Here is a 26489-nt window from a genome sequence, read left to right as displayed (position 1 = left end):
AACTATTCTTTACATTTTCAATGCTTCACGTGTTAGCATTGCTACATCTTTTGCAATACTATTAACCTTAATAGCTTCAGGCAAATTAGGAGTTGAGAATGTTAAAACCCAAAATTGTGCTTTGGACAATACAGGGACATTTGGCTCAGAATCACTGTCAAGTCAATAAAAACTACTTTCTCCCACATCAGGATTTAATCTGCTCTTCTTCGCATCTTGTCATTCAAATCAGCTAAACAAATTTATCTCTTTTCTAATATAACTGGGGAAACAAGGGTGACTTGTGGAGGTAATCTAATTTCCCCAATTCCTCTCTCCCTTAAGCTTTTCCTGTTTGCCATGCCTTGGTAGTGGCATGCAAACTCCTCCCTTTCCTTCTCACCCATTTACCTGCCTACATTTCCTGTTTCTCCCCCTGGCATCCTGTGCCTCCTCTCTCCCTTACCTTTCTCTGTCCCCCTCCCCCATCTCAGACTGCCTTTTAATTTTTTTTTTTGCTTCTTTCCCCTCCAGCTTCTTGTTCTTCCTCCTACCTTTTACCTTTTTTAATCTCCCCCACTCCCAACATTAAGGTTCAAACTACATGTATCATGTGATTGCCACAGGGACTTGTAGCCATATAACAGCTGTGAGTTCCATGTGGGAACTCAACTAGGAGATGCCACAGGGCCTGATTTAGATTGAGACCACAGTGTGGGAGGAGGATAGGCTCCCTGGGGAAGTGTTATTCGCTTTGGGGGAGCTGCAGATGAACTGAATGCTTGCAGATGCAACCCTCTAATGGGGGAAATGATGCTCCCCTGGGTAATTTCAAACTGAAAAAATAGCACAAAGGGAAGGCAGGAGCCCTTCCTCCCCCAAGCCATGGTCCCAATTGGAATTGGGTCCCTGGGTGTTCTAAATTAAGTTCTCACGCTGCCAGCATCCTGCTGCAAGTCCCCATGGCAGTCTTGTGGTAGATATAACATGTAGTTTGGCCCTAACCGAGGTGTGGAATCCTCAGCAATGTTGGCTTCAGGTTGCCTAGCAATTTCAAAAATGGCCACCAAGACCTCATAACAAGTGTTGTGAGATTCCAGAGGGACATTTTTATTAAATAAAAAGTCGCTTCTCTAATTTTTAGGTTTTCCTGGGCCCCAATTTTTATTTTTTTACATTTTATATTTTTCTGCAAACGTGGGGCTTCCTCCAGGCTTGTTGGAAAATACCCCGGCCCTATTTTGTGGGTTTTTTGATCCACACTTTATGGCTCAGTTCAGAATTATTTTAAATTTACAGTCTGCTTTCTTAAACAGGAGAAGATTTTAATGCTACAGATTAAGCTAGAGCACAGACAGAAGAAATAGCTATAAGTCTACTGGCTGCAGATCTAATGAAAAGAAAAAAAACATAACACTAAATTAAACTTAAGAATACAGAAGTTACCTCTGACATCCCTGTCTGGATGTCTGTGGTGCAAATGCACATCCAGGACCCCTCCAGCTCCCTGCAGGGGAATCCAGCTCCCAGCATTTAGACAAAGCATTTGAATCAAGACCAACATATGTTACTAGTCTTTTCAACCCTTCCTGCCTTCATTGGTAGGAAGCCTCTCCCAATCCAGTTTTAAGGAAATTGCCCCGTATGGGAAGATGAACCCCTATCCCCCAATCACCCCAGGGCTCTCACCCCACACATCTCATTACCCAGATCATATTTTACAACAGCCATCCATCTGCCTTCCCTGGCAGGTAGGCAAATGGTTCTCTCTCTGTGGAAATTCATCTCTGCTTTCATTGACATCTTTGTGCATTTTATGGCTTTTCCTGGGGAAAAAGACCACTGTCAGGATCCCGGGAACTCCCCGATGTGATTCAAAGCAACTTGCATCTCTGATTCACAACAGATACCACATACAGACTATCCAGAAACCATAATGTGAAAAACTGCTTAGAACACTGAGCAAGGACCAATGTACTGAACATTGGTCCATATTTAATCTTAGATATGAATGTATTGGACCAACTGGGTTGACTTGAAAGAACTGAGCAGGATAGCCAGAAGTGCTGTTTTGGAAACACTTGCATTAACAGTGCTATATTAGGTAGGATTTATTTTTACTGTCATGCTTCTGCCTTTGCAGAAGACTGTGCAAGCTATGATAGTCTTGTGCAAGGAGAAAGGCATCTTTCAATTCAGATTCACTTTTCTTACGCAACAGTCTAGTGCAATATGTAAAACAGGTCTTCTGAGGTAGGAAGACACCTTTTACATCTGGAAGGGTGCTTTTTGATACAATCAAGCACTATTTCACAGGATCATGTTCCCATTCTGTGAACCAGGAACAGTTTGTAAGAGTCTGTAAAGTACTTTGAACACAATGTGTAAGACTGTGTAATTACAATAAAAACAGCATTGCACTTACCTGTAACTGTTTTTTATCGAGTGGTCCTCTGTGCAGGCATACATGGGAACTGCGAATGCGAAGGCCAGCCAAGGAGAACTTTCAAGATGGAAAGCTTCTAGCAGGGACGCTCCCCCCTCCCCTCTGTCAATGGCTCTTCTCGCCAAAACAGTCATGTGACAGAGGGGCGGGGGAGCAGCCATCCCTCAGTTCTCTCTTCACTGCCATAGAGAAACCCCAGGAAAGAGCTGAGGCAGCCCACAAAGAGGAAAGGAGGGAGGGATGTGTGCCTGCACAGAGGACCACTCGATGAACAACATGCAGTCCACATGGGAGAATAGCAAGCTAAATACACAGGAGGCTGCTGTGTGGCTGCACAACTGTAAGAACTTTATTGAAGAACTGATTGCAACACAGCCCTCCCAACTGCCGCATTGGCAGTGGCGTCTACATCTACATAGTAATGCCGGATGAAGGTTGTTGGAGATGACCATGTTGCAGCTCTGAAAATGTCATGTATATCTACTGACACCGAAAATGCCACCAACGAGACCTATGCCCTTGTAGAGTGAGCATGGACCTCCAATGGGCAGTCTCTACCCCCAACAGCATCAGTCTCCTGGATAGCCTTTGTTACCCATCATGACAGTGTCTGAGAGGTAGCAGCCTTGCCCTTTTTTGGGCCATGGAAACAAACAAAAGATTGGGGTCTACTTTATAAACTGTAGCGTACGGTTCAAAAAAATAATAAAGCTCTTCAAACATCCAGTGTATGTAGAGATCTTTCTTTTGCTGTCTTAGGTGCTGGAAAAAAGGTGGACAACACAATGTCTTGAGATGTGTGAAACTTTGACATCACCTTCGGGAGGTGTTCCAGACTAGTATGGAGCACTACTCTGTCCTCATGAATTTTGAGGAATGGAGGGTTGTGTCTGCTGCAGAAAAGGTGTTAATTTGGTAGTGCCTCACGAAAGTCGAAATCGTGGACCAGGTGGCCACTTTGCAAATTTCATCCAAGGAGGCTTGGTTGTTATATGCTGCCGTGGTAGCAGCACTTCTGACAGAGTGGAGGGTTATGCCCGTCAGAACTGGCAGTTTGGATCCTGTGTACACTTCTGTGATGCACTGCTTTACTGTGCAACTAATCGAATGACAAGACATCTTGAGTCCCTGATTAGGAGGTGATATCGAAATGAACAGTGCCTCCGACTTTCTGAATGGTTCCATGCAGTTAATGTATGTGCCAATGGCTCTGCGCATGTCCAGGGTATGCCATTCCCTTTGTTTTGGAGTGATCGGATTTGCAGAGAAGGATGGAAGATGTAATGCTTGTTTCCGATGAAAAACCGAATTAACCTTTGGGATGGTGGGGTCTGGACACAGTACCACAGTACCACCTTCTCTTCATGGAAGATGCAGAGATCCTTGCGCACAGATAATGCCCCAATCTCTGATATCCTTCCAGCCGATGTAATAGTGGTGAGAAAAATTACTTTCCTGGACAGAAAACGAAGGGACCATTCTGCTGGTGACCATTCTCCTTGGACGATGGAGTTCCCCAGCGTGACACCCCATCCTTCCCGACAGGCATCCGTGTAAATCTGGATAGGTTCTGGTAGGATGAAGATCAGGCCCTTTCTGGGGTTGACAGGCTGTGACCACCAAAGGAGGCTCTTCCGAGCTTCGATATCTACTGAGATCATTTTGTCATGCTTTAGGGTGATGTATGTCTGATGAGGCCGTAACAGCCGCTGGAGAGGCCTGGCATGAAAGCGCGCCCAAGGGACTGCAGGTATACAGAATATCATGTGCCCTTGGAGGTGGGACAATGACATGAGGTGGGCCCGTTGTACCTTGGCGAAGGATTTTGCCATGAAGGAGATTCTTTTGACTTTTTCCTTAGGGAGGAAGAGGGTGTCGATGGTGGTGTTGATGATGACCCCTAAGTGAGCTATGTGCTGAGAAGGTATTAGATGGCTTTTTTCCTGGTTTAGGAGGTAGCCATGTTCTTCCAAGACTTGCATGACTCTGGATGTGTGTGTTGTGGAAGTCTGCTCGGAAGAGGCACATATCAGCAGGTCATCCAGGTAAGGGTGCAGCTGTATTACCTCTCACCATAGAGCTGCTTTGAGGGTCACTAGCACCTTCGAAAATATCCTTAGAGCTGATCCCAGGCCAAAAGGAAGGGCCCTGAATTGGAGATGTAGGTCCATATAGACAAAACGGAGAAATCTCCGATGAGCGGGGTATATTGGTATATGAAGGTAAGCTTCCTGCAGATCTATGGATGTCATGTAGGCACCGTGTTGCAGGGCCTCCACAATAGATGACAGGGTCTCCATCCTGAAATGCCGTGATCTTCCGTGGCGATTGAGATACTTGAGATCCAGGATGACCCTCCAGTCCCCGTTCTTCTTGGGGACTGTGAAAAATATGGAATACACCCAGGAGTGGTGCTCCTCCAGGGGTACATCCTCTATGGCCCCGATCTGCAGGAGGTGGGAAATGGCCCTCAAGATTCCTGTGTGTTTGGTATGGGATCGGGAGGTGGGGGAGGGGACAAACCCATCCTTTGGGGTCGATTTTAATTCTATTTGATATCCCTCTTCTACTATTTGCAGCACCCAGGCATCTGGCTGAGTTATTTTCCATCGTGAGAGGAAGCGCTGCATCCTTCCTCTCACAGGGGCATCATTGGCATCACTGCTTCCCTGACTTGGGGAATTTGTCCCCTTTATTTCCCTGGAACTGTTGGTGTTGGAAGGGCCGGGAATATATCCCTGGGCGGCGAAAGGATTGCCGATTGCCCAACCAGGACAACCGTCTTTGGTCTTGTCTGAAACGTGGTAGCGTGTGACTAGATCAAAAGGGCTGTTGAAAACTCTTGTTCTCCTTTTTGTATGGTTTTGCCATTATGCATGTTTTGTCTTTTGTATCTGTAAGCATCTTATCAAGGTGATCACCGAAGAGCTTCCCAGCTTGAAGAGGATGGAACAGAAGGAGGGATTTTGATTTGAAATCACCCTGCCAGGCCCTGAGCCAAAGACCTCTACGTATGGCTGTGTTAGCAGCTACCAATCTGGCTGAGAACGATAGAGCATCCAGGGAGGTATCAGCTAGGAATGAGGACGCCTTGAGGACTCTGTCTACTCCTTCTACAATTTTACTATCTGCACCAGCTAAGAGCCTCTTTGCCCAGGCAATGGAAGCCCTGGCCATAATGGCTGCGGTAGTGGTAGCCTGGAGTGCTAGAGTGGAGGATTCATGGACTTTCCATTTTCCGATCCAATTGGTCCCTAATAGAACCAACTCCGTCCTCAGATAGTAAATCAGTAGACTGTAGAGATGCTATAGGAGCATCTACCACTGGTAACTGGAAAAATTCCATGGCTGCTGAAGACATGTCGTACACCTTTTTTTACCAGATGGGTACTGTTAATGGTAGGCCTATCCCACTCTGATCTAATCAGCCTTTGGAAGTACTCAGGTAGAGGGACTTTTTTACTTTTTTGATCCACTTTAGGAAAATACACATTCATCCCCTTAGGCCAGGTCTGAGGCCTAGTCTCCACCATAGTTTCAGCCTCTTCACTGAGTTCCAATGCTATCAGTGTCTTGGATAACAGGGACTGATAATCATCTTGAGAGAACAGCCTGGGCTGGCTTTCTTCTACAGTTCTTAATAAACTATATCTCCATTTAAGTAAAAACAGCTGTATGAATAGCCAATGGCTGTTAAATCTAGGGAAAGGAAGGGAAAAAACAGCAGTTTTGTTTAGAGTAAAGGATCCCCTTTTATATCACAACCACCCCCATGAGCTGATTTTTCTGTCATTCTTAAGGTTGCCAACCTCCAGGTACTAGCTGGAGACCTCCCACGATTACAACTGATCTCCAGCTGATAGAGATCAGTTCATCTGGAGAAAATGGCCACTGTGGCAATTAGACTCTATGGCATTGAAGTCCCTCCCTAAACCCCACCCTCCTCAGGCTCCGCCCCAAAACCTCCCGTCAGTGGTGAAGAGGGACCTGGCAACCCTAGTCATTCTACCAAATATAACTAACCCATCCTGTTCTTTGGGTTAAGTTAAGAGGTCTAAGGGAAGAGCCTTCGGTGCCAGTGAAAATCATTAGGGAACAATATGGACGTTAAAGAGGCAGCAAAATACAGGTAATTTCAGAGCATTAAACAGAGGTGCCGCTAGGGGTTACATACAAGGGGTTTCCAGAAAGGAACCAAACGTTACGCACCCTTTTGTTACCCTGGACAATATGCACTTATTCCTTACAATATATAATAATTTTACATTTAATACACAACCTGGACCAGCAATTCCAAGGAAGCTACCGTAAGTGCTCATGTACACTTCGCATTCTACTTTTCTCCATCTGTCCCATTTCTGAACCAGAGGCTGCTTTTTAAAATGATACACTACTCGTAAAATGCAAAAGCAACTGGGTGGATCACATCCCCCATCACTTGAACCCATGTGATTACATCTGAATACTGAAATAATCCTCTTTTAACATCAGAATAAATCACAGCCAGTGCCACTGCTGAACCATTAATCTGTTCAACACATACTAAACCACAAATGCAGAAACATGAACATAATTCTATGAAGCCAATTTAGAACAAATTCAGACGCCTATTTACAAGTATAATTTTTCATCCAATTATGTTTCAGTATAAAATGTTTAAGGGATCCAATTAGTTAAAAGATATAAATATTTCTCAAAATTACCTTGCATAAAAATCTCTTGCACCTTTTGTTCCTTTACCCAGATTTTTACTTCCTCCTGAAGCTGTGGGTTGTCCCTGAGAACTGGGTTTAAACTGTCTACGTCGTCCTAAAGCAGAAATTAAGAAAAACTCTATGTTATACATATACAGCATTTTCTGAAGTCCAAAATCTGATAATCTGGTAAAAGCACTGCATTCTGAAAAACACTATGTCAGACAAATGACATATCAAAGCTATCCCAGCTTTTAAAGTTTGATCTAATTATACTGTTTAAACACACACACACACACTTCATGCATGCTTGTAGTTCCAAACCATTCCACAAAGGAAAAGATGTCTTTCAACCCAAGGCTCCCTTATACTATTTGCCACAATAAAGCATCAATAAAGCTAGTATATACAAGCATACTGATCAAACAAGCAAATGATCAAATATAAAGAACTGTAGAATTTCTAATACATTTTCATTTAGCTATAAGCAGAAGTACAACTAGAAATGTTGTTCTAAAATCCAATTTCATTATCAGAAGATGCAAATCATAACACTTTGATTTGTACAATTGCATTTGCATACATTCTTTACATCATACAATATATTGTATGGTTCTGTTAGGACACTTTTCTTCGGATTTGCAGTACATGGTTGGGTTTCTGTATCATGGAGAGGAGCTGGAATTCAGTAATGATAATACGTTGTGTCAACTAGAGTTGCCAGCTCTGGGTTGGGAAATATTGGGAGATTTGGGAGTGGAGCCTGGGGAGGGACCCCAGCAGGGTATAATGCCACAGAGTCCATCCTTTAAAGCAGCCATTTTCTCCAGAGGAACTGATCTTGGTCATCTGAAGATCAGTTGTAATAGCAGGAGATCTCCAGAAGACCCTAAATGTGCAATAACGGGAGTTTATTAAAAACATGTATGACAACATCTAGAGAACTATAAGTTAGAACAAGAACTTAATTGTAAGAGTCAAAGAAGGAATGGGAGACATGTCATTGTCTCATCCTTCCTGAATACTGTGTAGTCTGCTGTAGATGAGTTTTAGATTAATAAACCTTGATTTATTTTTATTTATTTTAAATTTGGGTGCTGCGGGTAACTATAGGGAGGGGAAGATGCCCTCCATACCCCAGAGCAGAAAGAGCCTTCACGGTAAGTAGTTCAAGGCTCGTTTTCGTTATAGGTAGGCGGGCATCTTCAGATTGGGATTTACAAGCGCTCCATCCCATGCCCGGATGGGTCTAGTTACTCCCTCCACACTGTGCAGCACTTTTCCAAATGAAGCATCTGCAGACGAAAGGAGGTCGATCAAGAAGTGGCACACCAACGTCAAAAAGGGACAACCAAGTAACTGCACGACATATATCCACGACTGATACATGATGGTTGAATACGTCTGAGGTGGCTGTGCTTCTAACGGAGTGAGCCGTGATTCCTGACGGAACCAGTAAGCTGCTGGATTTGTAAGCCTATGCTATGCAGTGTTTGATATTGTAGCTGATGGAGGCTCTGGACATGGCTTTTCCCCTATTGTGAGCCATGAGTGTGATAGATAAAGAGTCTGCCACTCTGGAGGTCTGTGGTCACCTAATATATATACGCAGGTCCCTTCTGAGGTCTAAAGAGTGCCAATTTCTTTCCCGCACTTGCCTTGGGTCTGGAGAAAGGATGGCAGCATGATTTCCTATTCCCGAGAAAGCTGGAATTCACCTCTGTGATGAATGTACGGTCCAGTCAGAGGACCACTTTGTCCCTATGGAACTCGCATAAGTTGGGCCTGATGGATAACGCTCCTAATCCTGAGACTCTGCATGTCAAAGTTATAGCTGTTAAGAATAGGACCTTCATCCTGAGCCACTTGAGGTCTACTGTATGAAGAGGTTTGAATGGTGATCTCATCAGAGCTGAAAGATCTCATGCAGCTTCCAGGGGGAAACCTATAGACCACTGCTGGGGAAGTGGCCACAGCTCCTCTTAGAAATGCCTTTACATGAGGGTGTTTTGGTAGAGGGTATCTCAAAACAAGAGGAACTAAAGTAACGATGACCGCCAGCTGTCTATGCATGGTTGCGGCTTTTAGGCCCAGTCATTGGTTCTCCTGGAGAAAGGACAGAAAGTTACCCACCTTTGGTTTGAGTGGACCTATCAACCTGCTGTGTCACCAGGAGCCATATGCCTTCCAGCTGACGTTATAAATGCAATGAGTGGAAGGATGTCGTGATGCCAGAATGGTGTCTGTGATGTCGGAATCATACCCAAGCACTAACAACTCTTGCCACTCATTGACCAGGTGGTCAACTTGTACCACGCTGGGTCTGTATGGAAAATGGGCTCCTGGAGAAGCAGGTCCTGCCTGACTGGAAGCCACCAGGGATTCCTAAAGGGCATTTCATGAAGGGCTGGGTACCATGGCCGTTTTTGGCCAGCCTGGAGCAATCAGTAGCACTGTGGCTTTAAGGAGGTGAATGTGACGGAGAACCCTTGGAATCAGAGGAAGCAGAGGGAATGCATAAAGAGGTCCCGGAGACCAGGGTGTCAGGAACGCATCTGTCTTTTCCACATCATGCTGTTGGGTAGCAGGAGAAGAACCTTGGGAGTTGATGATTGAGGGACGAGGCGAACAGGTCCACCAGAAGGGTACAGGGAGTTTGGGTTAACTGAAGGCAGACTTCCTGATTCAGTTTCCATTCTGCCTCGCCCAGATGTTGATGGCTTAGCCAGTCCACTTGCAGGTTCAGGGTTCCCTGTATATGCTCTGCCATGATGGAGGCCAGATGGTTCTCCGCCCAGGCGAGGACTAGCTTGGCCTCCTTGTGAACGGAGGACAAGCGAGACCCACCCTGCTTGTCCACATGAGGCTTTGCTGACACCTACTGATGAGTAGGTGCTTGCCTGAGATCTGAGGCCCAGAATGATGAAGAGCCTTCAGAATGGCCCTGATATCGAGGGTGTTGATGTTTAGACTTTTCTCCGGTAGTCTTCATAGTCTCTGTGCCGGCTGGTCCAGGAAGCTGTTCCCCAGCCCAATAATGCTTGTGTCGGTGAAAAACTGACTCGGAGAGATGTGTAAGCACTGAAGGCCATTGTGATCCATCAACTGAGGCTTTGTCAAAGGAACCACTGCAGAGAGCATGGAACCTGGCCCAAGAGACTGCCAGAATGCAGGAAATCCTAAGAACTGGTGGCCTGGCGAGGGCCATGAGCCAAGCAGCCAGAGACCTTCAAGTCTGTCTGGCTATGATAGAAAGTTTGACGTCGTATACAACAGTGGTTAAAACTGCAACCAAATGTCTGAATATAAGAGGTGCATGTTCACATTCTGAAAACGCTATGGCAGCATGGAACTTAATGAAAGGGTGGAATTGGGACTTTGCATACAGGAGGCCATTTATAATTAAAATCCATACACAGATGCAAAATTGTATGTCAATTGCTATTTTCTTGGATGACAACTTGTGAATCTGAGGCCTACCGAAAGGTATATATTAAGCTGATAAAGCTCCAATAGCTCCCTGAATTAAAAAATGCACAGAAATTGATCTTCATTTTTTAAAAACCTGCATGACATTCTGATAGGTAATGGGGATTTTCTGGAATTAGTATTGCTTTGTACTACTATTTTTGCATTGTTGTAAAGGGAGAAGAATCAATACATGGAGAGAAAGAGAAAGAAAAACAGAAAGCTTTCACTTTTACAGAGTGAATTATGCACTTCCAATTAATATGGAGAGCATACAAGGAGAGGAAGGCTTGGGAAGTGAGATGAGAAGTTCAGTCTTAGACATGCTGAGTAGGGGATAGCAATTAACATCCAAATGGAAACATCAGAAGATATGGGACTCAACTGAGAAAAAAAGTTCAGGGTTGGGGAAGATTTGATGAAGTCACCCAGATGCAGAAGAGAGCTAAGGAGGGAATATGCAGGACCAGCAGAGAAAGCAGAAGCGTTTCCCCTGTGGAAACATTTGATAATAAGAGGTGGTAAGAGAACAGATAACAGTAGACACAGAAGCCTGGAGTTAAACAGGAGGGAGTGATCAACTGTATCCCAGGCAGCAGGAGGAAGATGAGATCAGAGCAGAAACCTGTTGATTTGGCAATATGGTTAGTCATTTTGGCATGCAGAGTTTCCGTGAAATGCAGAGGGAAGCAGCCAGATTGTAGAGCCTCAAAACTGGCATTAGCAGAAAGCTGAGACAGTGGGAGTATGCAGCCTACTCTAGGAATTTGGAGGCAAATGGAAGAATTGGTCAGTAATTGGAAAGGGGGTAATAAAAGAATGGCTTTTGGAGAACTTTGTAACATTTGGTTGCATTCAACAGAAAATTTCCCACTAATGGAAGGGGTGGAAGACTTTCACCAATCCCCCACCCAACTGTGGAAGACCTCCAACTCCACCTTCATGCTGTTCCTGGGAATCCCGTCTCCCCGGAGCAGCATTTCAGGGGGCATTTGGAGTAAGTCCTGCTCTGCTGCTGGAAATCTCTTCTGTCGGCTGAGATTTTGTGTGGAATCCAGCCCAGTGACATGTTTGAACACGAGCCACAGGAAAGCTAAAGCGGTGAGAGATATGACAGTCAAAGACTGAGAGGAGATAGGATCAAGGTGGCTTAAAGTGAGGTCAGCAGGGCAAAGTTCTAATAGCCTGGTTTTAGCCAATATATCCTGGGGAATTACGATTTACTACTATGTGTAGTAAATACACTCAAATAGATTTTCATAACCTGACGAACAATTTCCTCCCGTGCCTTATTTGCACCAGTGAAACTGCTTAAAAAAATTAAAAACAGTGCACTTAATGTCCCAAGATAAAGAACAGCAATTCTTCCAAAATAAGGGCAGACATCACTACAGCAGTTATACTTCAGTTCGCTTGCTCTAATGGCTATCCAGTTTAGATTTCACTTGAAATTCTGTAAAATGAAACAAGAGTAATCCAGTCCCAAGGAATTTGACAGAGTACCATAGTCAGCTCTATAATCCACATGTCTGTCCGCAGGCTCAATGCACAAGCATGGAATCAGCATGCTGAGAATTCTCAGCTGTTTTAAGGAGTCGTCTGTTCTCGAAGTTGTAGAGAACCACCTTGGAAATCAAGGCTCAGAAATCAAACAGGATCTGGATGGGCTTCATTGCTATCCCCCTCTGTCCTAAACCTATGTCCTTTCCATGCACCTCCATCATCCTATTTTTCTTCTACTACCAAGCCCTTGCAGATATATTCAAATTTCCTGAATCCTAATTCTTAGAAATAGAATCAAGCACTGCAAACCAACTGAAGTTCAATTGGCCCAATTTATCCTGATACAGAATATTTATTTACTATGTGTATATATGTGTGTATATAGCCCCTATCCAACGAACCCAATACAGTAAAATGGAACTACGATTTGGAATCCAAACTCATCATTCAGAGCTACAGGCAAATCACAGGTACCTTTCATGTATTTCATCAGCTGCTAGCATATCAGCACCTGCTTCTTGCTTCTTTAACAGCTTGTCACTGCCCATAATCCAGATTGGCTATTGCTTTTTTTAAAGCATTAATTTCAACTGAAGTCTTCTTTCAAAAATAAAGACTAAGGAGATTTTTGCAGTCCTCACAGAGGTCATAAACGCATGTCTTGGCCATCTGTGGTCCTATTAGCTACAGTTCCCACTAGCTGCTTAAAGATGGATGATTTAACCCAAGCAATGAAATGAAAACTGGCATACACAAAGCATTCCTTAAAATGTAGCACCACTTTCAAAATAAATGGTTAAACACAAAGCAGTAGTAACATACAACTTTATAGAATTTTTCTCCCCATAGCATCACATGCTGACCTAAATTCATCCATTCAGTCAAGATTTTAAAGATTTTGACCATTCCAATAAGAGCTGGTTTTATGCCAATGTTGATACCACTGCAGAAGTTAGACATTTCAGGTTATTAAATGACTACAACAATTAGAAAGCCAAGCTTCAACTTTACAACAGTTATGGTTAAAAATCTATGTAGCAATTTCATAGTGGGTAGCTTACAGCTAACAGCATTATTTTCTACATAATGTTATTTTGAAGATTATCCACGTTACATTATGACCAACTTAATTTCTTTTCCAGAAGTATTTATAACTCTGCATTGCACTAGCAGTGTTACATCAGCAGTAAGCACACTAAGTTTAAATTCAGCTGAAAATAATGGAAAGTTTTTCCAAGGACCAGTATTCGGAATTACTCTCCATTTTGTTCACTTATTCCTGGCTATAAAAGGAGATGGTAATGGCTGTGTCACAACCTTTTCTTGAAAGAAAAAGAATGGAAGTTCTATTTTGCGCACAAGAGAATTAACTGATTAGTTTCTTACCTTCCAAATGTGTTCAATTAACTGGGACAGCCATTATTGTCAACATGTACTCACCAATTTTTCCAATTTTTAAAAGCAGCTGTTTCCTCCACACTATACACATGCTGATATCTAAGGGCTGAATCCTAGTATGTATCATGAAATGGCTGCCTACCAAATTTGCATATTAAACTCCATATTTTTAATGCCACACAGATTATGGTGATGACAAAAAGCAGCAACTGCTGATCATGTAACTGTGAATTCTCACTGAGCAAGCAAACAAACTGGCATAAAACATTCTTTTAAATGCAAATGCTGATTCTCTACTCCAATGAGAAAATGAAAGTGCATGTCTGTCAAAGAAGAGAAAAAAACAATTGGAACTGAAATGCTACCTTGGATACTCACCGTGAAGGTTCCTTCTGTTCTGAGGTAAGGAGGGCATCTTGATCTTGGGTGATTCCCACTAGCTGTTCAGGGAAACAGGAATAAATTGCCAGTTCCTGTCTCCCAGGTGGGAAAATCCTGAGCTCCATTTAAGTACTCTCCAAGCTAAGGAGGACTGAAGGAATCTAATAAATATAGACGGGTGAAAATACTACCACAGCACAAGGTGTGTTCACAACAACATATAAGAAAGTGAACTGGTTTTGGGGAAGGGTAAGAAAATTAGCCTTCCTCCATCGGTGCTTTGTTATGTAAGCATTCATAATTCTGGGCGTACTCTCTGCATACCTAGTTGTCTACTCATACTGTCGGATGGGATGTTCTTTCCTTTCCTTTTTGGGACGGAGGTGGCCAAGATGCTCTCCTTACCTCAGAGCAGAAGGAATCCTCACAGTGAGTATCCAAGGTTCCACCCTCACTCTGAGGAGGAGGGCATATTGACCTTAGGACTTCCAATAGCGGTGCCCCTCAATCCAGGTGGGAACTAGTTTTCATCCACCACATGTGCAACACTCTGTGCCCAAAAACGATATCAGCCGATGAGAATTGGCTGATTTTATAATGCCTGACCAAGGTTGAAATGGAAGACCATGTGGCTGCCTTACATATCTCTTCTACTGAGGCTTGTTGGTCAAAGGCTGCATTGGTAGCTGAGCCTTGAACTTAATCGGCTGTGATGCTAGGAGGTATAGGAATGTTGCTGGCCTTGTAGGCCTGGAAGATACGCTGTCTGATATTATAGCTGATCTGGCCATCTTCCTTCCCTTGTTCGAAGCCATCAAGGAAATGAATAGAAAGTCTGTTTTCCTGATAGCCTCCATCCGTTGAATATATATCCTGAGCGTCCTACACAGGTCCAACGTGTGCCAGGCTTTTTTGTTGGAAAGTTCTGGTTGAGGGCAAAAAGATGGTAAGTGAATCTATTGCTTTCAAATGGGACAGAGAATTAAAACTTTGGGAATAAAGGTAGGGTCTGGCCGAAGCACCACCTTGTCTTCATGGAACACACAGAGCCATTTTCTGGATGATAAGGCTCCTAGTTCTAATACCCTTCTAGCCGAAGTCACCGCCATTAGAAACAAGGTTTTCATGCGTAGCCACTTACGTAAGTGGAGCCTCTCTCAATGGCTTGAAGGGGGCTATTATAAGGGCTGATAGCACGATGTATAGCCTCCATGTAGAGAATCTAGTCTGTGCCACCCCTTTGAAGAACAATTCAATGTGAGAAGGGTGGATTTGATTTAAATCATGATTTAAATCACTACTCAGTAAGACTTGATTTAAATCATGGTTTTTTACAGAGACACTCATTCTTGCTAGAATAATCTTAATATTTACAACCAGATGAAGGTTTCGTTTTTGGAATACTAAATTTTCAGAGTAGTTTTTACAGCTATATCAAAAATTACTGATTTGGTTATACTATTAGAAACACACAGACAGATAATTATGAAATTATTGCGAGGAAGAGGAACTTCACTAAAATATTCCCAAACTGGGTCTCTTTTATGGCCTGCTGCCATTATAGATTTTCTCTTCCAGGGAGAGAATATTGTGACCAGAGCCAGGGTATACACACAAATGTAATGGAATTTCAAAGGGGCTATATCTTCCAGCAGCCCTGGCTCTGGAATGGCTGGCCTTCCTTTTTCCAGAGAGAAGGAGGGATGAGGAGAGATACAGTTGGTGGGCCTAGGCTGGAGCAGGCTGGCAGGAAGAACAGGCCGAGGAGGAGAAACAGGCTGGTGGAAAGCTGGAAAAGGAGAACCAAGGACTGGAGCAGAGAACTTCAGGGATTCCTTCTGCAGGACTGAAGTTCCAGGTAGAGACTTTGTTGTTTGGACAGTGTCAGGTGAGCCCTGGGAAGAAGGGCCTGGAACCAGTGAACTCTTATTAGTTGACTGGCAAGCACTTCAAGGCCTCCCCAAAAACTTACAGATCCCAGTTACTGTTTCCACTATCCCTTTGGATTTGCTTCTACATTAAAATGTCTGTTCTGTAGTTAAGTGTTAGTGCAGTTGTTGGAACCCACTGGGGTTGGGAAGAGGTTGCCAGCCCTGAAGTGCCTTCAGCACTTGCCTCAAATCTGAGTTGCACAGGCATTAGGGTTGCCAGGTGCCTCCTCTCCTCCAGAGGGAGGCTTTTCTTTGTGTGTGCACGTATGTGCCGACGCATGCGCAGCACTTCCGGTTTAGAACCGGAAGTGCCGCCTCGCAAGGGGCCTTTACCTCTTAGTTTGAGTGGTAAAGCTGCCCTTTACCACTCAAACTAAGAGGTAAAGGCCCCTCATGCGCATGCACATTTGCCCGCTGACCCTCAGGTAATCGGCGGGCAGAGGGGTAAATGGCCGGGGGTTTGCCCGCCACCAGCGGGCACCTGGCAACCCTAACAGGCATGCAACTGACTTGCACAATTATTACACAAAGACTTGTGGAGTATTCTGCTCACAAGGCTGCACTTTCATTTTTACTGCTTGCCCCCCCCTTCACACTTAGCTACTTGTGCAGATCTATTCCAATCCAAACCATCTAGTCACTGAACCTCTTGGAACTTAGCACTTAAGAGGTAAGAGGTTGATTCTGCGTATATAGATTTGCAAAGCAACAATGGGATTAAGGTTTTTTCCTCAACTCTGTATGTTTATTTTATAACATTTTTGCTGTGAAGAAGAGGCCTGTTACCGTATCTCTGCAGACACAAATTTACACTTTTGAGAACTGCAAAACAAACATCTGTGATAATATCTTCTCATTAGAAAAACTGCCCAAAATAATCTTACAGAAACCTCTGGAAGAGCATGACATTGTGAATGAATTAATGGAATTCATTTACCAAAAAATGTAAACATTGAATAAATATACAGCCTCATGCTACATAATTCTTCAAGAACTCAAATGGGAGATTGCTGAACTCCTAACAAAGATATGTAACATGTCCCTTAGATCAGCCTCTGTACCAGAGGACGGGGGAATGGCCAACGTAACACCCATTTATAAAAAAGGTTCCAGGGGGGACCCAGGAAATTACATGCCAGTTAGCTTAACGTCTATTCCAGGTAAATTGATGGAAAGCATTATTAAAGATAGAATTGTCAAGCATACAGAATGGCAAGGCCTGCTGAGCAAAACCCAACATGGCTTCTGTAAAGGTAGGTCTTGTCTCACTAACCTTTTAGAGTTTTTTGAAAGTGTCAGTAAGCATGTATACAGGAATGAGCCTGTGGACATTGTGTATTTGGATTTCCAAAAAGCTTTTGACAAAGTCCCCCACCAAAGGCTGCTAAGCAAACTTCATAGTCATGTGATAAGAGGACAAGTCCTTTTATGGATTGAGAGCTGGCTGAAAAATAGGAAGCAGAGAGTAGGAATCAATGGTCAGTTCTCCCAATGGAGGGAAGTAAGCAGTGGAGTCCCTCAGGGATCTGTGTTGGGACCGGTGCTTTTCAACCTGTTCATCAATGACCTGGAGTTGGGGGTGAACAGCGAGGTGGCCAATTTTGCAGATACCAAATTATTTAGGGTGGTTAAAACAAAATTAGGAGCCCCGTGGCGCAGAGTGGTAAGCTGCAGTACTGCAGTCCCAAGCTTTGCTCACGACCTGAGAGTTCGATCCCGACAGAAGTCGGGTTCAGGTAGCCGGCTCAAGGTTGACTCAGCCTTCCATCCTTCCGAGGTCGGGAAAATGAGTACCCAGCTTGCTAGGGTAAAGGGAAGATGACTGGGGAAGGCACTGGCAAACCACCCCGTAAACAAAGTCTGCCTAGAAAATGTTGGGATGTGACATCACCCCATGGGTCAAGAATGACCCGGTGCTTGCACAGGGGACCTTTACCTTTAAAACAAAATCAGATTGTGAAGAGCTCCAAAAGGATCTCTACAAACTGGAAGAATGGGCATTAAAATGGCAAATAATGTGAGCAAGTGTAAAATGATGCATATTGGGGCAAAAAATCCCAACTTCATATATACACTGATGGGATCTGTGCTGGCAGTGACAGACCTAGAAAGGGGTCTTGGGGTGGTAGTGGATCGCATGATGAAGATGTCAACCCAGTGTGCAGCATGGCAAATTCCATGCTGGCCATAATTAGATGAGGAACAGAGAATAAAACTGCTGCTACCATACTGCCCTTGTAGAAATCCATGGTGAGACCACACTTGGAATACTGTGTACAGTTCTGGTCACCATACCTAAAAAAGGATATTGCAGAGCTTGAGAAGGTCCAGAAAAGAGCAACCAAAATGATCAGGAGACTAGAGCAACTGCCCTATGAGGAGTGGTTAAAAAGCTTAGGGCTGTTTAGCCTGGAAAGAAGGCAGTTAAGGGGGAACATGACAGAGGTCTATAAAATTATGCATGGTTTGGAAAGAGTGGACAGGGAGAAGCTTTTCTCCCTCTCTCATAATACTAGAATGCAGGGTCATCTGCTGAAGCTGGAGGGTGAGAGATTCAAAACTGATAAAAGGAAGTATTTCTTTACACAACGCATAGTTAAATTGTGGAACTCCCTGCCCCAGGATGTGGGGATGGCTGCCAACTTGGAAGGCTTTAAGAGGGGAGTTGACATGTTCATGGAAGAGAGGGGTATTCATGGCTACTAGTAAAAATGGATACTAGTCATGATGCATACCTATTCTCTCCAGGATCAGAGGAGAATGCCAAATATATTAGGTGCTGTGGAACTCAGGCAGGATGGTGCTGCTGCAGTCGTCTTGTTTGTGGGCTTCCTAGAGGCACCTGGTTGGCCACTGTGTGAACAGACTGCTGGACTTGATGGGCCTTGGTCTGATCCAGCATGGCTTTTCTTATGTTCTCATAATTTAAAACTAATCTTTATTTCCTGATGAATAGCCTTTGGATTACAATGTATCTTAAATAAAAAACTATCTTTCTCCAAAAGCATTTTAATTTTAAAAATTCAATTTAAATTTAAAAAATCTGATTTAAATAAAATAAATCTGATTTTTTAATTTTATTTTTTTAATCATTGATTTTTATCCACTCTGAATGTGAGGATGTTAGTGGAATGTTAGTGGAATGCCAGCTACCTAAGGTATTATGGTAGCTATGGGCGCTACCTGTCAGCGTAGGGTAGATGCCCTGAGCTACTGATAGACCCCGTCTTGGAAGAAGGATAATATTTGAATCAGACCAGGGTTTAGTGGACATGTTTGCGATGGCACCACCTCGCAAAGGCTTTCCATGTAAAATTGTATATTTGTTTAGCAGATATTTTCCTGGAAGCCATGATGGTCTATGCAACTTCCACAGTGTAGCCTAGTTCTAACAACCTGTTCCTTTCAAGATCCACATGGTCAGTTGAGGCCACTCTGGATGCAGGTGCCATACCGGACCTTGTTGTAGCATGTCTTGCATCACTGGAGTGTGCCAGGGTTCTTGTATGGGTAATTCCACCAGAAAAGGGAACCAAGGTCTGTGAGGTCACTCTGGAGCCACGGAAATAACTAACACTTGCTCCTGGTGTACCTTTCTCAATGCCTTTGAAACCACTGGAAGTGGAGGGAAGGCATACAGGAGCCCATTGGGCCACAGTGAAGTTAGGGCATTCACTTGTTTGGCCCGTGGATGGTGATATCTGGAGAATAATCATGGTACTCAATGATTGGAAGCTGAGGTAAAGCAGTCAACCCTTGGAGAACCAACACTGAGTTTAATAATGTAGTATAATTAAACACATTATAACATATTGTTGTCAAAATTATTTACTTTTTTAAAAATCTTGCTCATGCTTTCTAGTTTACAGTATAAGAGGGGGTTTTTTTAGTGTCCCTACCCCACACACTTCTACTGGAAAAATTGAGTAAGTCCTCAGACTTTTTCGTGCTGCTCATTTGAAATGAGTAAACTTATTTGTAAGACAATATTTTTCTCACTCAAATATGCAAATATTTCATAAGATGTTTTCAGCCCTCTCCCAGATTTCCCACTTTTTCCATCAGAATTTTTTTGTAGTCCTTAACCGCCCCCCCCCCCAAAAAAAGTAGTGGGGTAGATCCCACCCCTATCCTACCTCTCCACTGAGCAAAGTTTATTTATTTATTTAACATATTTATACTCCATCTTTCCTTTTTGCTCAAGTTTGAAATCTTCCTCCAGACTAAGGAGACTTCCTCCAGCTTAAGTGGAAGAAGTGCCACTTAAGCCAGAGGAAGAGACTCTTAAGTCAGAGGAAGACTGCTTACAGACTGGTTGGCTACACACCCTTTTGTTGTTGTTGTTTTAATTCTGGGGTTTTTGCCAGGCCTTCACATCTCTAGTGGTACAAAGAAGGCTGTACTCAAAGCACTTCCACAGGCACACTGGCCATAGGAGAAGGGGTGAATTCTGCCTTTCCATCCTAACACTTTTCACACTACATGGGGTGCTGCCAGAGAAGCCCCAATCTTCAAAGGGATTTACCCCTGTATTTCTCCCTAATGGGGACCCAAAATGGTTTATATTCTCCTCTCCTCCATTCTAAACTTACAATAACTTGTGTGAAAAGGTTAGGCTGAGAATATATGATTGGTCCAAGGTCACCCAGCAAGCTTCCATGGCAGAGCAAGGATTCAAACCTACGTCTCCTAGTCTGACACTGTTAACCATGATACTTGGAGCAACGTATAGACTGCTGCTATAAAAGGGAAGCTGAACAGCTTCTGTATGCAATAAGTAGTAACCTCACACTTTGCTGCATCTAAACCAGTCAGAGGATGGTCTCTAACCCAAACCTGCATGTTATCCACACTACTGCCATTCATGCAGTACTGCTAAATTAAACATCACCACATCATCCTCTAAAGAGAAATACTCTAAGCCTCCTGCAGTTTTTGTTAATTCAAATTCAAAATTAAAAGAGGAAGACTTCAGAGCTCATATTGTCCTGGGTAATCCGCAGACTATTATAGTTGCATCACCACTCTGTAGCGCTGATGGCAAAAAGCAGATAAGTACAACTGCACTGAGGCTCCTCTGACTGAAAGTAGTTATGTACTATAAAACAAACAAAATCTTGATGGATGAGAAAATTCTAACATCAAAGCAAATTTGGACTTAGAAATAACTATGCGCTGACTAAGGTAGGGCTGCAAATAGTACGATACACTTCTGTGTTTTCCGAGGGTGCTAATAATGAAGTCTTTATCACCTGCACATTGCAGAAGGCTAAGAAAGTTAAAGCTTACAATACTTAGTTTTGAGTAGGGGTGTCAAATACAAATGAGTGAAGGGTCAAAACTTCTCACTCAGGGTCACAGTTGTAGCTTCCCTCTCACTAAACCACAGCTTACCCTGTCCAGAAGCAGCTGCAGACAGGGCTGCTGGAACCGCCATGGCAGCAGCCGCCCCAGACATCAAAGGCAGAGATGAGGCAGGTGAAGCCACCTCAGCCTGCTGTGAGAGTCCCCAGCTAGTTGGGCAAACTTCGCCAAATCAATTGCTCAGACTTGGATGCAGAAACAAAAGATTTATTGAAGGCTTCAAATAGAGAAGACAGGCTCATGGATTCAAAGTTGCGAGTGACTAGCTTATCGGGGTTACAGTATTTATCTACTACAGGGCATGAAGGTTCACACGCATGGGAGACATGGGAGGTTACAAGGCAAACCGGTGCAGCATAAAACATCAAACAGTCCTAGAGAGACAGTGAGGGCTATCTGCATTTCAAGGCCGGAGTCAGCCCGAGGGAGTGAAGGCAGAAGGCACAGCAGGGGAGGAGAGGTGGCACCTGGGCAAGAAGGACGAGGCGGGGGACTCAGGAAGACACACAGAGGTGCGAACTGCTTGTACGAGTTCAAAGAGGGAGAGATAGAAACAGATAGGAGCCAAAACCAGATGGCCCTCACATTCTGCCCCCCTTAAGGCCCCCCTCCCGCGAGTTCGGGAGGTCGAGGCTTCTCGGGATAAGCGCAATGGAATTCGTGTACGAGCCGGGGGGCGGCCATGTGGGGGGATGCAACCCATTCATCGTGCGCGGCGCCTAGATGTTTCCACCGAACAAAGTAAAACAGCTTTCCCTTTTTCCACTTGGAATCCAAGACCCTGGACACTTCCATGTGGGTATCCCCACCCACAACAGTGGGCACTTCTGGTATACTACACGGAACGGACTAAACCCCGTGGAGGAGTGGGGGGCATTGTTGTATGCGTATTCAGCGAAGGGTAACAGGTCCACCCAGTCATCCTGATGGTAATTAACATAACATCGGAGATAGCACTCGACCACGGCATTCACCCGTTCGGTTTGGCCATCAGTTTGCGGGTGGTAGGCAGACGAGAGACCCTGTTCCCCCACCCCCATAAGCTTCAGGAAGGCTCGCCAGAATTTGGCAACGAACTGGGCCCCTCTGTCGGAGAGGACCTTCCTAGGAATCGAGTGAAGCCGTAGGACATGGGCGACGAACATCTTGGCCAACCCCTGCGCCGACGGGAGCCCAGCGCAGGGGACAAAGAGGACCTGCTTGGAAAAGAGGTCCGTAACAACCCACAGTACGGTCTTGCCCCTGCTGGGGGGTAGATCGGTGAAGAAATCCATGGCGATCACCTCCCATGGCCGGGTGGGGATCTCCAGAGGTCTCAGAAGCCCTGGGGTTTTTCCCCCCCTGTTTTTGGCGGTGGCGCATGTGGGACAACTGCGAACGTACAATTCCACATCCCCTCTCATGCCCGGCCACCAGAACTGCCGCCGTACCAAATGCAACGTCTTGACAAACCCAAAGTGACCGGCCAGCTTGGCCCCGTGGACCAGTCCCAAAACCTCCCTGCGAAGAGAGGCCGGGACATAGAGTTTCCCTTCCTGCACCCACCAGGACTCTCGCTGCTCCATACCGGAAGGGAGCGTCTGCTGCTCTGCTTCCTGTAGGGACGCTTCCCGGAGGCGCTGCTGGAAAGCCTCCGGGATTCCCTTGAGCGAGGGACCACTGGGGTGGCGGGTTTGAGACCGGGTGGAGACTGCCAAACCCGGGATCTCTCCCCTTTGCTCAGGAGTGAATAAAGAGTCCACAGGACGGTCAAAATCGTTGCGGTACTGGGGCAGTCGGGATAGGGCATCGGCTAGGGCGTTTTCCTTGCCGGGTACATGTTTGAGGGTGAACCGAAATTTGGCAAAGAATTGGGCCCAACGTATTTGCTTGGCGTTGAGTTTTCTAGCTCCTTTGAGAGCCTCCAGATTTTTGTGATCGGTACACACTTCAAACGGGAATTCTGCCCCCTCCAGAAAATGCCTCCACACAGTGAGGGCGTGCTTAACTGCCGCGGCTTCTTTCTCCCAGATGGCCCAGTTGATTTCGGACTGGGTAAACTTCTTGGAGAAATAGGCGCATGGCTTTAAAGCGCCATTTTCGTCCCGCTGCAGGAGGGCCCCTCCCATAGCTACATCGGAGGCGTCCACCTGGACCACAAACGGTTTGGTGCAGTCCGGGTGGGCCAGGACCGGTTCGGACGAGAAGAGTAGCTTCAAGTCCTCAAAAGCCTGTTGGCAGGGAGGGGACCACTGCAGTCGGGCCGAAGGCAAGGCGGCATTGGCACCTTTTCCCTTAGTGCGCAGAAGGGAAGTGAGAGGAAGAGCCACTTGCGCAAGGTTGGGAATGAAATTGCGGTAAAAGTTGGCGAACCCCAGGAACTGCTGCAGTTGTTTGCGCGTAGTAGGGGGTTCCCAATCTCGCACCGCCTGAACCTTTCCGGGATCCATTTCCAACCCCTGGTGAGAGATTACATAGCCTAGAAAGGTAATGGAAGGCTGGTGGAATTCACACTTAGACACTTTGGCATATAACTTGTGGTCCCGTAACCGCTGGAGGACCTCCCGCACCAGCCGGACATGCTCTTCCATGGTTTCAGAATAAATGAGTATATCATCCAGAAATACCACCACCCCCCGAAACAACAAATCATGTAACACTTCGTTGATTAACTGCATGAACACACTCGGAGCCCCAGAAAGTCCGAACGGCATGACTAAATACTCAAACATGCCAAAACAGCTCGAAAAAGCCGTTTTTGGTTCGTCCCCCTCTTTTATGCGAATGCGGTGGTAGGCTTCCACTAAATCCAGTTTGGTGAAAATCCGGCCCTCCTTCAATTGTGCTAGTAGGTCTGGAATGAGAGGGAGGGGGTAAGCGTTAGACTGCGTGACAGCGTTGAGCCTCCGAAAGTCAATACACAGTCTCAAGTCTCCCGTTTTCTTTTTGACAAAAAAGGCGGGGGCGGAGTACGGAGCTTTGGAGGGGCGGATGAAGCCCCTCGCCAAGTTAGTGTCCAAATAGTCCCGCAACACTGTCTTTTCACTGGGGCTCATGGGGTACACCTTTCCCTTGGACAACTTGCCGTCCCCAACTATTTCAATCGCACAGTCGGTCTCCCGGTGTGGTGGCAGTTCGTCACACTCCCGCACATCAAACACATCCGAATATTGGGAGTATTCCGAGGGTAGGTTGGGGGTATTGGAAACGGGTCCTGGGGAACCCACTAGGGCGGCTGCCGGGGTCCCGGTCATGCGGTCCCTGTCATGCATGGCGCAGGGATCCTCAGGGAAGGTAAGGGTCCGCTTGACCCAATCAATAGAAGGGTTGTGGCCCCGTAGCCAGTTCATTCCCAGCACTACAGGGGCAACTATGGGAGCAATGGTAAAGTACAGCCGTTCCCAATGCTCCCCTACAGTCATGTCTATCGCGGTAGTCCGGTGAGTGACAGGCCCCTTTTTAAAGTCACTCCCGTCCATCTGGGAGAAGCGAAGGGGACCCGGGAGGCGCTTGCGGCGGACCTGCAATTTCCGGGCCGCCTCCTCGCTAATCAATGTGCGGGCGCACCCCGAGTCCACGAGCGCGGGGAATTCTAAAACTGGGCCCCCCGTGGGTAGTGAGAGGTGAACCCGAATATAAACATTATCTTCCTGGGCGCTTACCATCGGTGGAGCTCCTTGCACGAGGGTCGGTGCGGTCTGCTGAGGAGCCCCCCTTACAGCAGACCGACGGCGTTTTTTGCCGGCACATCCCACTCTTCCTCCTCGCTGGACGAGGGGGACGTGGTATTTGTAATCCGTGACTCGGCGGAGTCAGAGGTTGCACTGGCAATCCGGGGTCCCGATGGACCGGTCGAACTGGCGATCTCATCCAGGGCGTGCGCGTGCAGTGCCGAGGGGGTGCTCCGACGTCCTGGAGCGTTGCTTCGGCGTCGCGGCTGACCCTCTGCGGGGGCTTTCTCTGGTTCGCTCGGGACGGGGCGAATGGAAGCCGGGCGTCCGGAGCGGGATGGGCATTGGGAGGCGAAGTGACCCTTTCCTCCACAGACCAGGCACACCCCTGCCTCGAAGCGCTTGCGGCGCTCCGCTGGCGTGGGGCCGCTGCCGCCTGGGGTGCGAGGGTCCCGGATCCCACCTGCCTTGTCTCCTCTTGGTTTGAAGTCGCGGCCGGAACGTTGCTTGGACAGGTTCAGGAGTTGCTTCCGATTTTCGATGCCGGCAGCGTGGCGCACCCAACCCTCAACGTCAGGGGGGTTGCCTTGCATAAAGGCCCAATGCTGCAGGTCCGGGTTTAGGTTCTCCCTGAACAACTGCACCCGGGTAGCCTCACTCCAGTCCAGAATCCGACTCGACAGAGACTGGAACTCGCTCGCATACTGCGCCACTGACTTGGCCCCTTGGCGTAGTTGCACCAGAGCGGCTTTGGCCCGCTCCCCCAGGTTCGGGTCCTCGAACCGGTTACGGAGTGCGATCATAAAGTCATCCAAACTCCGTAGCACAGGGGAGCGGAGCTCGTACTGTAACACCATCCACGCGGCCGCTTCGCCTTGCAGGAGGGAGGCCACATACTGGACCTGGGACTCCTCGGAGGTAAAGGTCCTGCCCTGCTCCCGCATGAAAATGTCCACTTGGACCATGAAAAAGGTCAACTGGTCCCCCGACCCATCATACGTGATTTTCAAGTCCCGGCGGGCCGGGGTGCTGGGAGGAGGCGCGGGGGGAGCCGCCGGTGTCCCATCCGGAGGGTTACCCGGCGGGGGCTGTACCTTCAGCGCGTCCATGGCAGCGGCCATCTCCTCCATCACAAGCTGCATGGCATCTATGCGCTCCACCATCGCCTGGCGCTCCTCCTGCCACTGTCTCCGCTCCTCATCCATCAGAGCGTCCCGACGAGCGGGGTCGTCCTCGAACCCCGTACCCGTTAAGGCCAAGCGGCGGTGCTTTGCCTCAGTCCGGGAAAGCGACCAACCTTTCGGCGAGTCCAGCCAAGTGTTAAAGGTGGTCTTGGGACGCGTGCCCGGTCCTGGGCCCGGTCGGGGCGCACCTGGCACCTTCTGGTCCGGTTTGTCTTTCGGGGCCGGCTTGTCCGGGGCACCGCTTCCATCCGGCGAGGCCGGAGGGGTCGTTTTCTCCTCGTCGGCTGACATAGCTGTCCCGTAGGGTACAGATGCAGAACGAAGAGGCAAGGACTCGCAACTTAATGTGAGAGTCCCCAGCTAGTTGGGCAAACTTCGCCAAATCAATTGCTCAGACTTGGATGCAGAAACAAAAGATTTATTGAAGGCTTCAAATAGAGAAGACAGGCTCATGGATTCAAAGTTGCGAGTGACTAGCTTATCGGGGTTAC

The 26489-nt window shown here is 46.3% G+C and overlaps 1 protein-coding gene across 1 annotated transcript in view; it reads right to left on the bottom strand.

Moving 5' to 3' along the window:
• The window catches only part of JMJD1C (jumonji domain containing 1C), a 200601-nt gene that overhangs the window by 43692 nt on the left and 130420 nt on the right, over positions 1-26489 (bottom strand). The window contains exon 4 of the mRNA XM_056850359.1: positions 7129-7234. Within this exon, the coding sequence (XP_056706337.1) occupies positions 7129-7234 (106 nt within the window). The remainder of the gene's footprint in view (positions 1-7128; positions 7235-26489) is intronic.

The sequence above is a fragment of the Euleptes europaea genome, chromosome 5 (assembly GCF_029931775.1).
Source record: "Euleptes europaea isolate rEulEur1 chromosome 5, rEulEur1.hap1, whole genome shotgun sequence".
NCBI lineage: Eukaryota > Metazoa > Chordata > Lepidosauria > Squamata > Sphaerodactylidae > Euleptes > Euleptes europaea.
The sequence above is the reverse complement of the archived record's forward strand: the minus strand, read 5'-3'. Positions and strand labels throughout refer to the sequence as shown.